The 12,676-nt window shown below is 48.4% G+C and overlaps 1 protein-coding gene across 1 annotated transcript in view; it reads right to left on the bottom strand.

Annotated features, from left to right (window-relative positions):
* LOC144115173 (uncharacterized) overlaps positions 1–12,676 on the bottom strand; it is a 95,713-nt gene that overhangs the window by 18,395 nt on the left and 64,642 nt on the right. The window contains exon 2 of the mRNA XM_077649392.1: positions 6,260–6,430. Coding sequence (XP_077505518.1) covers positions 6,260–6,430 — 171 coding nt within the window. The remainder of the gene's footprint in view (positions 1–6,259; positions 6,431–12,676) is intronic.

Raw genomic sequence — 12,676 nt, 5'->3', positions numbered from 1 at the left:
AAAAACAATCAGTGACTGTCGGGACATGCTATTACGTGTATTTAAGCATTTATTAAATGAACCAGCAACAATTCAGTGTGACCATAAATAAGTAAAAAAAAAATAAATAAATAGAAGAACGTCGCAGCATACCGAACATGTATGGCCATTTACGTTAGATGCAAAAACAGATACTTAAGTCAGAAAGTTATATAAACGCAAAAATGAAATATATATATAAAGGCATGCACGCGAGAAGAAATTTAGGACTGAACATACTGAAGGTAAAAGATTCAGTCAACTCAGATTAATAGGCAACTATGTGAACAACTAAAGAAAAACATTGAGAAGATAACATATAATTAACCTATAAACGAAAAACAGAATGAAGGATACTAGGGACGAATCACACAAACCACCTTATCTTACCCAAATTTTATTTGCCCGCTTAGATGTTGTGTGCATTTAATCATTTGCTGCTAACACCCCACTGCGCTCTAAATGCTTTGCAGATGCGCATGTTTGACTTCATGGCTGTCACTTATAAAGCTGGCAGTAATATGCCTTCACTCGGGATTCGCGCAGTTACAAGAGTCGGAGTTCATTCCGGGTCGCTCGGAATTGCTTGTACGCTGGCGAGCGTCGTAAACGCTTCGCGCACCGTTCACGACTTGATGCAGCAGAACAAGGCTCGCTCGTGTCTATACGTGACACAGTGGCAGGGAAAGCTAAAATCATCGCTGCGACAAGCGTTCGCGAGCTCTATTATAAGTATGGCCGACATTAATACCGAGAGCTCTGCATGAGCCTAGTAGATGAATTAAAGTGACCTCCTTGGAAGCAGTCCATAGAGGCGACCTTTAATGCACGAAGACTGGCGCCTCTTTACCACCTTTTGGCAGACATCTCCACAAAGCTATTCATGCGCTTACTTGCGCATGCGCAGCTTTCGTTCTAGTGAAAGGTCCCATTTCAGCTTAGCATTATACAGCGCGCAACATCTAAATGATGCTGTCGGCCAGCGTCGTAAATTTTTGAGGCGCACAGCAACTGCACGGGCCGCGGCCACATCGCCCCGCTTCTGCTTCCCAAACGCCGGCCGCGCTTCAGCCATCGTCGAAACGACCCGAGCGACGTCTCTTCGCTGGATGGATTAATTCCGCGGCGAGACTAATCCCGCCCTGCGCGGCCACTTTGGCGAAAGCGAGCGCGCAAACGCCGCTAATGGGCTGGCCTACACACCGCGTGCTGCTCGCGAAAATGCCGCCGCCCGGAGGAACCCGGCGTGCGCAAATGCATTCCGGAAACGCCCGGCGGGCCATTTGTGTGACTCGGGAGGGGGGACGCCCACTGCCGAGGAGCCATAATTCATCACCTCGCGATAGCGGATTGTGCACGGCGTGCCTAATCAGCATTTCGGCAGCTTCCAGCAGCCCGGGGGGTTAACGACCAAAGCGGTGGTACGAGGGACAAAAAGGGGCGATTTATCCCGATACCATCTCACTTCTGCAGTCTAACGCGGAACCCTAATGCTGTAAGAACCCAGAAATTCAGTGCACGGGATGTTTCGGGATGGCGAACCAACGAGTTGCACTCGATATTCGCGGAAATTCACAGTCATGATTGGGAGTGCCGGTGCCAAACGACGGTGCCATCGAAACTTGGCTCGAAGCGATGAAGGGAGCTGCTGCTGCCAGTGTCCACACCTCCGTCCTCCGCCTCCGCCTCCATCTCCACCCTCTCTTCGTCAGTGAGCCGCCCGCTTGACACGGGGGTGGCGCACACGGACGCGAATGCAGCGCTACAAGCTGCTGAATGTGTCATCAGGGGACGCTCTTACTGCATCGCATCCGGAAAGGCCATGCACCTGAACAATTCTGCCAAGCGGAAAGGCTGCATGACTGATCATCAGTTGATGCAATAACAATGCGGCCTGCACAATAACGACTTCTCCGATGCTCACCTTTTATTTAGCATGCCGTACCTTTCTCTCTCTTTTTCGCAGAGTGTATTCCAAGGGAAGCAGCGCAGGTATCCGAGAGCGAGAGAGGATCGGGAGGAGAGCTGAGAAAAGGAGACTTGCTATACGGTGGCCCCGTTTGATGCATTGCAGGGCTAATTGGACGCCGATCGGACAGCACTCTTACTTGAAGTGCACGCAACATGGCTGATGATGATGATCCTTCGCGTAGTTCGACTAAGTCCACCAACTTGTGCAGTGGCAGGATTGATTAACTGGCAGGTTCGGGCCTCGACTATACTACGTGTCGCAAAAGCTACGCTTCGTACGTACCCACTTTGCCAAAAGTAACCGAGCAACAGGTTTTTGCTTCTGAACCGTATAACGGAGCCGTTACGGCACCCCTAAATACTGAAAAGTATCAAAACGTGAGGACAGAGGCTCACCTTACTTTACGCGGCTAAGAAACAAATCAGCTGTTCCCGGTTACTTTTGGCAAATACTGTACCCCCCCCCCCCCCCCCCCCCCCCCCGGGTACCAGCGAGCAGACTCTGGTCCCTGCTCAAACGTGTGTTCACGAGAACCAGCTGTCCGAAGACGTCATTACTGGCCAGTATTGACGCTACGATGTACTGTACCTGAACTGCCTTTTCCACCGGGCACCATTAATTCGGAAATTCAAGTTCTTCTATAAGTATGGACGTCTCTCGGTTCATTCCGACACATTCCTCTCTTGGTCCCTGTACGTCCTCTTCGTGCCCCCTGACCAGCTCTATGACGCCTACAAAAGTATGAAAAGCTGCGGAGAGAACACTGGCCGCCAAAAATACGATAATGTTGTAACGACCTAGTTACAGTTAGCGGCAGTAAAAAGTATCGGTCTTTTTCTCACAGTAACTTGCGTATGTTGTCGTATGGTGGCAGTGTGCGCGCACCTTCCATTTCACTTAGAGCAAAAATATTGGCAGACACGGATTACACTAGATTATCTCAAATCACCAGTGTTTCTTAAATGACTCGCATATTAATCAGACTAGGGTGGCTTGAAGCAGGAATATTTGAACCTGTCGTGACTACGGGCACAAACACATCAGATCGACATCTATGGGACACATCCGAGTGAAGTAGTTGTAATTACTCAGTTATTGAATCTACGTACATCTGTTAACTGAAGCCCCGGGGGACCGGAAAAGTTGTTCTGAATCATCCGTAAGGATATAGGAAGAAGGGAAAGAAAAGTATGTCCGCCGGACCTATTCAGTGAATAAATGTTAACTTTACTGGAAAACGTGTCAGTAAAAGTACTCTATAGCTGACAAACTTCTCCGCTCCTTTTCTTACAAGCGCACAAATGCGACGACCCGTTCATTCTGTAATTACCCATAAGAGGCAGTTTGCGCCCATCCAACCGGAATCGACAGCCCGAGGTTTTGCGCAAAGTTCGAGGACGAGTGGAATATTCTGCGGCGTGCTGCCGACGGTTCCGGCCTGTCCCTGACATCTGAACTAGGGTGTGGGTTTGGGCCAGCTAGTCTGTTTGCATAGCATGTGGGGAGACAGCAGAAAAAACGAGGACGAACACGAAAGGCAGGCGTGACTGGCGCTGAGACTGCCAGCAGTTTATTGAGGTCAACGAGCAGCATTTATATGCTAGTCGTGACCCATGTGACAACAGGGGAACAAAAGTAAAAAAAAAACAATCGAGGAAAGAAAATCTCAAAGCAAAACGCCATCCTTCAGGAGAGCTATATTCCACGAGCAAACCAAGAATCAAACACAGCGCAGCCCTAAAGAAACTAGATCCACGTAGAACACGAAAAGAGTGAAAAATGAGCCAGGCTAAGAGTAGCAGCGAGAGCAGTGTCAGTTACACCGAAGCAAAAGGGGTGTCAAAAGTAGTAGCTAACAGCGTGACCAAAGCAAAATAATTTCCAACTAAAGATGACACTGATTTTGCGTTAATTCTTGTTTTTAGTTTTGGTTGAAACTGCCACTTTCTTCTTTCAATGCGGCAGTATTTAGGCTGTCGCCTCAGATAAAATTTCGGCTTCTCCGTCACGAAATTACCTGGATGGTCAATTCCTCGACGATGCCATCAGGGTCACGTGACCCCAAAATGACCAATCAGAGTGCAACGCGAAATTTGAAATTCTCCGCGAAATTCCCTGACTGGTCGAGAGAGGTCACGTGACCTTGTGACTTCATCACAACCTGCCCCTCAAATTTGTGAGCAAACTGTCCGCCGTTGCCAAATTCGATGCAGTTGGCGCTGCGCATGAGCCTTACGGGCGCTGGGGCAGAGCAACCTGGGTTTAACGAGCCTCACTGGTGGCTGCGTTTGAAAGAGCCACCTGCGGGAAAGTGGCGCATCGCTTAACCGCTGCACCACTGCGCCAGAAGTGGTTTGAGGACTCCCCGCGGTCCATGAAAGTGATAGAGAGGGCAGTGACGTCATGAACACCGCGTGACCACCAGCGGACCAACCATAAGACACCGCCAAAGCAAGAAATGTGAGGACCCCAAAAATTTAGAAGTACGCGCACCCCCCAAAATTCCTGAGGACCCCGAAAACTTTGGAGGCAGGCCCGCCCTAGAAAATTGATTGAGGTGAATTAGCAGGTCGGATTAGTAAATACCTCATGATTATCCAATTGAGGGTATTCGAACATTCTAGAAGGTGATGACTCATGCATACCATATAAAAACAATGGGACCGGTTCCAATCGGAGTTTTATCGGAAAAGCTGCAAGAACATTAGACACTCATTGGAGACACCACAGCAGGCAACCTAATTGCAATCGCACTTTCTTCTTTAAGAATGTGGTTAAGTAGGCCCTAAGTTTTTTTTTTTTAGTTGCAGTGGCTGCGGTTCTGACCCAGCTTTCGCTCCGACCTGTTATGTTTAGTTGAAGGTGTTTTTGTCATATTGTTAGCTTGTACTTCTGACTCTGCTTTTGCTTCGATGTCTCTGCTCTCGCTGCTGCCTTTACCGTTGCTAATTATGCCCTGTTTTCTTGTTAGTCATTGGCTCGGATTTCTTTTGACTGCATGCGCTGTTTCGAACTCTTCATTTGATTTTGGAGTAACGTGCTTTAGTTCCACCGAAGGAGTATTTTTTTTTTACTCGATTGTTTTTTAATCTTGTTTCGTTGTTCTCACGTGGGTCCCGGCTGGCATATAAATGCTGCTCCCTTACCGAAAAAAATTATGGGTTTGTGGGGGTTTAACGTCCCAAAGCGACTCAGGCTATGAGAGACGCCGTAGTGAAGGGCTCCGGAAATTTCGACCACCTGGGGTTCTTTAACGTGCACTGACATCGCACAGCACACGGGCTTCTGGAATTTCGCCTCCATCGAAATTCGACCGCCGCGGCCGGGATCGAACCCGCGTCCTTCGGATCAGTAGCCAAGCGTCATAACCACTGAACAACCGCGGCGTCTTATCTCCATAAATTGTTGGTAATTTCAGCGCCAAACCACCCTGCCGTTCCTGTTCTTGGTCGTATTTTCGCACTGCCTCCCTCGCTGTTCTGTTATCTGGTTTCTTGGAGCACTGGGGCCGTACACCCGCGAAACGGAAAAAAAGAAAAAAAAACTGACTGTGGTTCCTCCATGTGTGGCGCACGATACTGCACTCTGGTGCGTGAAAACTTTCTATATGTTATATGCTTTTGTCGCTTAACAAGGAACTCAAGCATCCGCCACTTGCGTGGCCTGAGCTCCCGCACTCTGAAAAATTGTGCATGAGCAGAGTACAACAGGAACACGAGGCGTTGCGAGGAGCTACAGGGTGCGAAAGGGAACGAAGCAGAGTTGTTGTCTCGACACAACTACGAGGCGCCGAGCCTTTTTTCGTGCATGGTCGCTTATTGACTGTAACAAACACAAAGACTAGGGTTGCTTCAAGCATGTCGAGCTCTGAAAAAATTCTGTGTTTGGGTAAAAAAAAAGGAAAACTCTTATGGCCCATTCTTGTTGACAGCGCGTTAAAGCACAGGGACAGAAGAAACACAGAGGACGACGTCACGTCTGTCCCTGTGCTTTAACGCGCTGTCAACAAGAATGGATCATTACCAACTAGCCCGGCAATTTGTCTTATGGCCCGACAAGCTGCCGGCAACGGCCGACATTTGAGCCAACTCCTCACGTGTCCCAATTTATCTTTCCAAACGCTTCGAAATCCGCATTCACAACATGAGACGGGCGAGCACTTGCTTGAGTTCTCGGCATACTCTCTGCTGCGCTTCGCAGTGCGAGCTGCAAATGTCAAGCACTGCAGATAACGAGCTAGGCGGCGCTGGGGCCACGAGTGCGACTCACCGAAGGCGGCCTTGCCGGTGGGTGCGTAGGTGAGCATGTATCCCTGCAGCTTGACGTGCTTGTTGGGGTGCGGCCGGGGCGGCTTCCAGCGCAGCGTGAACGAGTGCTCGGCGATGGCGTCAATGGTGACCTCGCGCGGGGGACCCAGCGGCCACTGGTGTTCCGTCGTTTCTACGGCCGAAAAAGAGAGGGAAAGGGAAGAGGGTCACCGTTCTGCGCGCTATTGCGAGTGGAGCACAGCAGGTGGCAGACTCCGTCTCGCACTATATGTTCCAACTGGAATGGAAGCTGTGCGAGCGCGAGCCAACCACGCAGGTCTAGAAACTGTCGCCTCACGCTCGTATCTTCCTCTTCACACACACCAAAGCCGAGAGAGACTGAGCATATAGGCTTATGGCAGCCACCGTGAATTAATCGTCCACAAAGGGTGAACTATTAGTGAACACCATGGAGCGGTATCAGTGGCCAATTTATTTCACAAGACGCAGGAAACAGGGGGCCCCGTCCGAAGAAACCGGCAATCTCGTCGGGTGCCTGAACGGCATCCAGCAGAAAGTAATGAAGTGAGTAGAGTGATAGATATCCCTTTGCTCTGCTCCAAATAAGGAAGGCGGAAAGTTGAAGGATATATATATATATATATATATATATATATATATATATAAATATATATATATATGTGTGTGTGTGTGTGTGTGTGTGTGTGTGTGTGTGTGTGTGTGTGTGTGTGTGTGTGTGTGTGTGTGTGTGTGTGTGTGTGTGTGTGTGTGTGTGTGTGTGTGTGTGTGTGTGTGTGTGTGTGTGTGTGTGTGTGTGAAGGGAGCGACCAGTCACCGAAACCAAGCTGCATAGGAGAATGTAATTTTTTTTAATGTGTTGTGCTGATCAGTGGGATGATAATGCTTCGATTAATCTATCGCTTAAAGAAAATTACTTATAAAGCAGCAGAAAAAACAATGAGACGCGATATTCGGAGGTCGTGGGTTCGGATCCCACCGGCGGCATGGTTGTTTTTTCTGCTGCTTTATAAGTAATTCTCTTTAAGCAATAGATTAATCGAAGTATTATTATCCCACTGTTAAGCACAACACATAAACAAAATTACATTCCTCTATGCACCTTGGTTTCGGTGACTGTTCGCTCCCTTCATAAGTTTCTCAAACCAGCCCCTCATTTCCTTTACCTTGTCCGCTATATATATATATATATATATATATATATATATATATATATATATATATATATATATATATATATATATATATATATATATATATATATATATATATATATATATATATATATATATATATATGCATAGATGAGCAGTGGCTATAAACATACAAGCTCATACACAGTAAAACTGTAAATAACTGCACGGATATGTAGAAAGAGGATAAGGAAGGTTGAATTCTTGACAACACAAAATAAACAAAGGACGGGAGAGAGGTATATGGTCCGTTCGCCAACGTTTCGACACAAGGACTTGTCTTCGTCTGGACACGCACATGTATGCCATCAATGTCCTATATAGCTCAGCGCGAACTGCTCCAAATTCATGCACAACTACGTTTGTAGCCCACACGTGGCTAGAAATGTCACGCTACTGTAGCATGCACCACAGTAGACAAACTACAGAGCCGTCGAACGGAGTGGGGCGCGTTTCAGCCGCTTGTAACGACGCGCGCGTACTGCTTCGGCATCCGTCTGCCGTGCTCCACTTGGCCAACTTGCCTCAGTTGAAGGACGGCTTCGGCTCACGCGACAAGTTACTGGGCCCAGCTGAGTAGGCTACGTCCTTCCTTTGACCTTGTGCAGTCCCAAAGCATGCTCGTAAAATCTTTACAGTTGCGCTATCTATAGCTTCCAACGCTTGCATAATGTCACTTGAATTTGTAGGGAATTTACGGAAACCGTTGAGCGGACCTCCGCGACGAACGTACTCTTTTAATGACCGAATCGCTAATTTAGTCGGCAGGAATTAATTGACCCTATGCGATATTTGCGTCTTACTGTTGCTGTTGGCCGCAATGCTTGTTTTCTCTTACGTGTACAAGCGAAATTCCTTTATGCGCACGGAAGCGCGAGAGAGCACACGCACACGCGCATGGACGCACGCACGGACGCACGCACGGACGTACGCACGCGCGGAAAATGACGGAGTCTCTTTTGCCGATCGCTAGCATATCCTCCAAAGACCATTCGGGAACGCCCCTATTTCAAATGAAAAAAGTGTTCTGTTTGATCGAATCTTGCTTCCGTTTGATAAGCATTGCCCAGACGAGCATGCACATTCACTGAGCGCCATACGAGCGCCGTCACAGCTCTTTCGGCAATGCCCGCGACGTGTTTACATGCTCGGCTTGAGCGACCCAGCACAGAACAGGAGGGGAAGCGGAGAAGAATAGGAAAGAAATAGGTCGAGGGTTATTAAAGTGGTTTCGGAATCTCTTTTCTCCGATACATTGCGCATACCTTTCCGCCGTCGTTTATTGGCCTGTCTGTATTCTGCTCACGCCGTAGAGCTCCTTATTTTTGTTGACGGCGCTCTTCCGACGCGCAGCGATGCACAAAGTATTTCCGATGTTTACTAGAAGAATTCAGGTCTGATTGAAAAACTGCTCCCAGTTCATTGTTTTCTATTCGTCTGCTCTGAGTACTTCGTTCTTTAATGCAGTTCTGTGGCATTATAAATTGTTTAGCATGAGTTTGCAGTTTTTCATCCTTTCTTTGTTCTTTTAAAACGCGAGAAGTTTGCAACGATGTTTGTGGCAAGAATGAAATGCAGGAGTGAGATTAACATATCCCACCTCTGAAGCGTGTCATATAAGTGAGCGAAGCATAAAGAAAGAAAGAAAGAAAGAAAGAAAGAAAGAAAGAAAGAAAGAATGAATGAATGGATGTGAAACGACACGCGGCCAATGAAATAAGCCAGAAAAAGTCAATATGTCGAATCGAATGTGTTGGCAAATATTGTGCACGCATTTCTTTTGATCGCGATATCTGTGGTGTGAGACTTGTGATTTTTTCCATACTAAAATAATTACGCATTTTTCGAAGAGCAGCAAAAGAAACACACACACACACACACACACACACACACACACACACACACACACACACACACACACACACACACACACACACACACACACACACACACACACACACACACACACACACACACACACACACACACACACACACACACACACACACACACACACACACACACACACACACACACACACACACACACACACACACACACACACACACACACACACACACACACACACACACACACACACACACACACACACACACACACACACACACACACACACACACGCACGCACGCACGCACACACACACACACACACACACACACACACGCACACACACACACACACACACACACACACACACACACACACACACACACACACACACACACACACACACACACACACACACACACACACACACACACACACACACACACACACACACACAGACGCATTTTCTGGGTAGTCGGTGCAGCGCTAACTTGGGGGACAGCATATGCGTTTTGAAAATTGTGCCACCAACATTTATAATTTTGAATTATTGTGCAGCAAGCCGTAATGTATATTTGAAAAATAAATAAAAAGCCAGCTGTGCTGCAGGCACCCGCCACAAAATAGTATACGGCGCGGACAAAATAGCTTGGCGTGCCGAAATGTCGGCGAATTGCGACCCTAAGCAGCGTTTAGAGCTCGTGACGTTAGAAATACACGCGGGTTATTTATATCGGCAAGCCATGCACTATGCTTGCAGCCGCAGGTTTCTGGCGCGATTGTCGCCCACGCTCCGGTGTAGAAAACAGAGACGGCCATATTTGAAGCGACGCCGAGTCGTACTCTATAAACAACGAATAGTTGCGATGTTTAATCGTGAAGAACCAGGCCGCTTGCTTGAAAACACGGCTGCTCACGAAAATTCTTCAAAATTTGTCTTGCGAGCTTTTTTTTATCTAACGAAAGAGTTTCCCCCAGTTGATGGAATGATGAGGCGCGGAATGATATGAGGTACCGGTCCGGAGCAGCTCCTTTCCATGTTGAGCCCTTATAGCAGAGAAGCTGGGACCACGGGGTTTAAAAACGAAGGCTGAACAGCTCGCTTTGGAGGTCATCAGTTTGATAGCTACGCCTGACTAGTAAGTAGCGAGGCCGAAGACATTATGAGCAAGTTGAGCTCGAAAGTCGTACTTCGATAAACTTGGATAAACCGCGACTGAGCTTGGCCCTCGTACAAAACCGATAGCCGCACATTCTCGGATATACTGAGGATGTTGGGCTCACAAGAACATCCCCGCAAGTGACTCTGACGTCAGAAAACCCTTTACTATTTGCCCCATGGGAAAGAGTGAACTGCATGTACTTTACTCTCGTAACACGGGAGCAGCAGCTGAGATTTTTTCATGGCTTTCTGCGCCACACCAAATGCATTTATTCAGTGATGTCGAAATGTGTGATAAAGTTTCACGGTTTGCTGGGCAGTCGCGGCGTTTTTCGCGCAGGCTGTGGACGTTTTGGCAATGCTCAGCGTTATCTCTACTCTCAGCTTAACGAACGCGACTAAGTGCGTTCCCTTATAACGAAAAAAAGTTACAGAAATAGGATAGAGTGAAGCCAAGTGTACAAGAAAAGCACACGGCCGTACGGACACCGACGAAAATACTCATGCGAAGCAGTAACCCTCAGTGGTTTCGTCTAAACTAGTTCATGAGAGGCTCTGTATGAAAGAACTGAGCGGGGTCCCAGCGCCTCGAGGAGGTACCCAAAAAAATATTGCCAAGAATGAGTTACACCTCCGCTTCCGTATCGCGTTCGCCTGACCGAACAGGCACTCGCATCTTCTCTAGCCCGCCCTTTCCAGCGATGCCCGTGTTTTTCGGCCGTTCGTGTTCGGGTGGCGCACCGCAACGGGAGCAAGCCGCAGTGCTGGATGTAAGTTACCACGACGCACGGAGTGCGACGGAAACGACACGCAGCGAAGTTCCCTGTCAACGTACGGGACATGGTAACCGACGAGCGATTTGCGACACTTTACAACACAAGTGTTCCAATTTGCAACACATATGCCGTGTTTTGTAAGGGTGGTCACTGCACATCTCGGAAGAGATTCCTTGCGCGCTAGCTTCTCACTGGTAGGCCGGAGTAAAGAGTGCGCTAGCGAATCATGCGTCACGTGGTACTCGGTCGCCCAGAACTTTCCCGTGACACGCTATAGGGCTGCGCTGCCTGTCAGCATCAGTCGATGCAATCTTGATGCCTCGGGATGAGAAATCATTTTAAACTCTTTATTTCATAGCTTCCGAAGGACCAGTAGCAGATATCCTGAATGACTATCCCCCTCTCTCGTCGTCTCTCTCCGCGAGAGCGTTTTAACGAGTGAATCCTAAACGACACCGTTAAAGAGGAGGAAAATGAAGGGCCAAAAAGAAAAAGCATATAGCGCATTTTTTCTTTGTTTATCTGCGCCTCCCGTTTTCCCCTCTTCTTCTTTTTTTTTCTTTTGTCGATCTGAGGCGCGTGCTCCATCAGCGGGCAGCGGGGCGGCACTCTTCCCCTCTTCGGCCGCTCTTTGTTGAGCGAACGGGGGTCGCCGCACGCGCCACCGTCGGTCCACCATCTGTGCGCCCCTTGTCGGTTGTGCCGCGCAGTTCTATCTCACCCCGTCGGACGACCCAAGCAAGCGAACGGGCATCACCTGGCGCCGCCCGTCGACTAGGGTCCCGGTTCGTTCGCCGCAGGCTTGGTCTGCTTGCATGCAGCGCTACGGAAGCTCTATCCCCAACCAGCACACGTCACGCTACGGGGCCTGGCTCCCAGAAAGCACGGCAGAGTTTTTTTCGCGACGTCATCCCGCGAAATTGGCAAGGACGGGAGGTCAGCAGTGCCTGCCTCTACGTGTGCTTTTCTTATTGCCGTTTTTTTTCTTTCCAATCACCATTTTTCATCACGCTGACATATCCTCGACGAGACTTGACGCACGGCAACGTGTTTCGTATTCTTACTAAGCGATCACGAAGTCGCAAGGACTTAGGCACACCGGCGGGAAAAAAAAAGAACTTTTATTCTAAAACGGACGCTGACACGTCTTCGTTACGCCTATAATCCCACAACACGCGATGTCCGACGACGAGCACAAGGACAACGCATGTATCGACACAGCTTAACAGTTCCCCCCGGTCTGTTGAAGTGAAGAAGCGCTCAGGCCTTTGGCCCGCAGTTGCGGTGACTCTGCTTTGAATCTATTTTGCTTTTTGTTTAAGTAAAAAAAAACAACAAATAATCGATTCAGTCCTAGAACGAAAGCGCAGGTTTTTGCGCAACGTAATTGCACTACTGGTGCACAGCGTTCGGTTCCGCC

Source organism: Amblyomma americanum, chromosome 1, assembly GCF_052857255.1.
Source record: "Amblyomma americanum isolate KBUSLIRL-KWMA chromosome 1, ASM5285725v1, whole genome shotgun sequence".
Lineage (NCBI taxonomy): Eukaryota > Metazoa > Arthropoda > Arachnida > Ixodida > Ixodidae > Amblyomma > Amblyomma americanum.
This window is presented reverse-complemented; position numbering and strand designations above follow the sequence as displayed.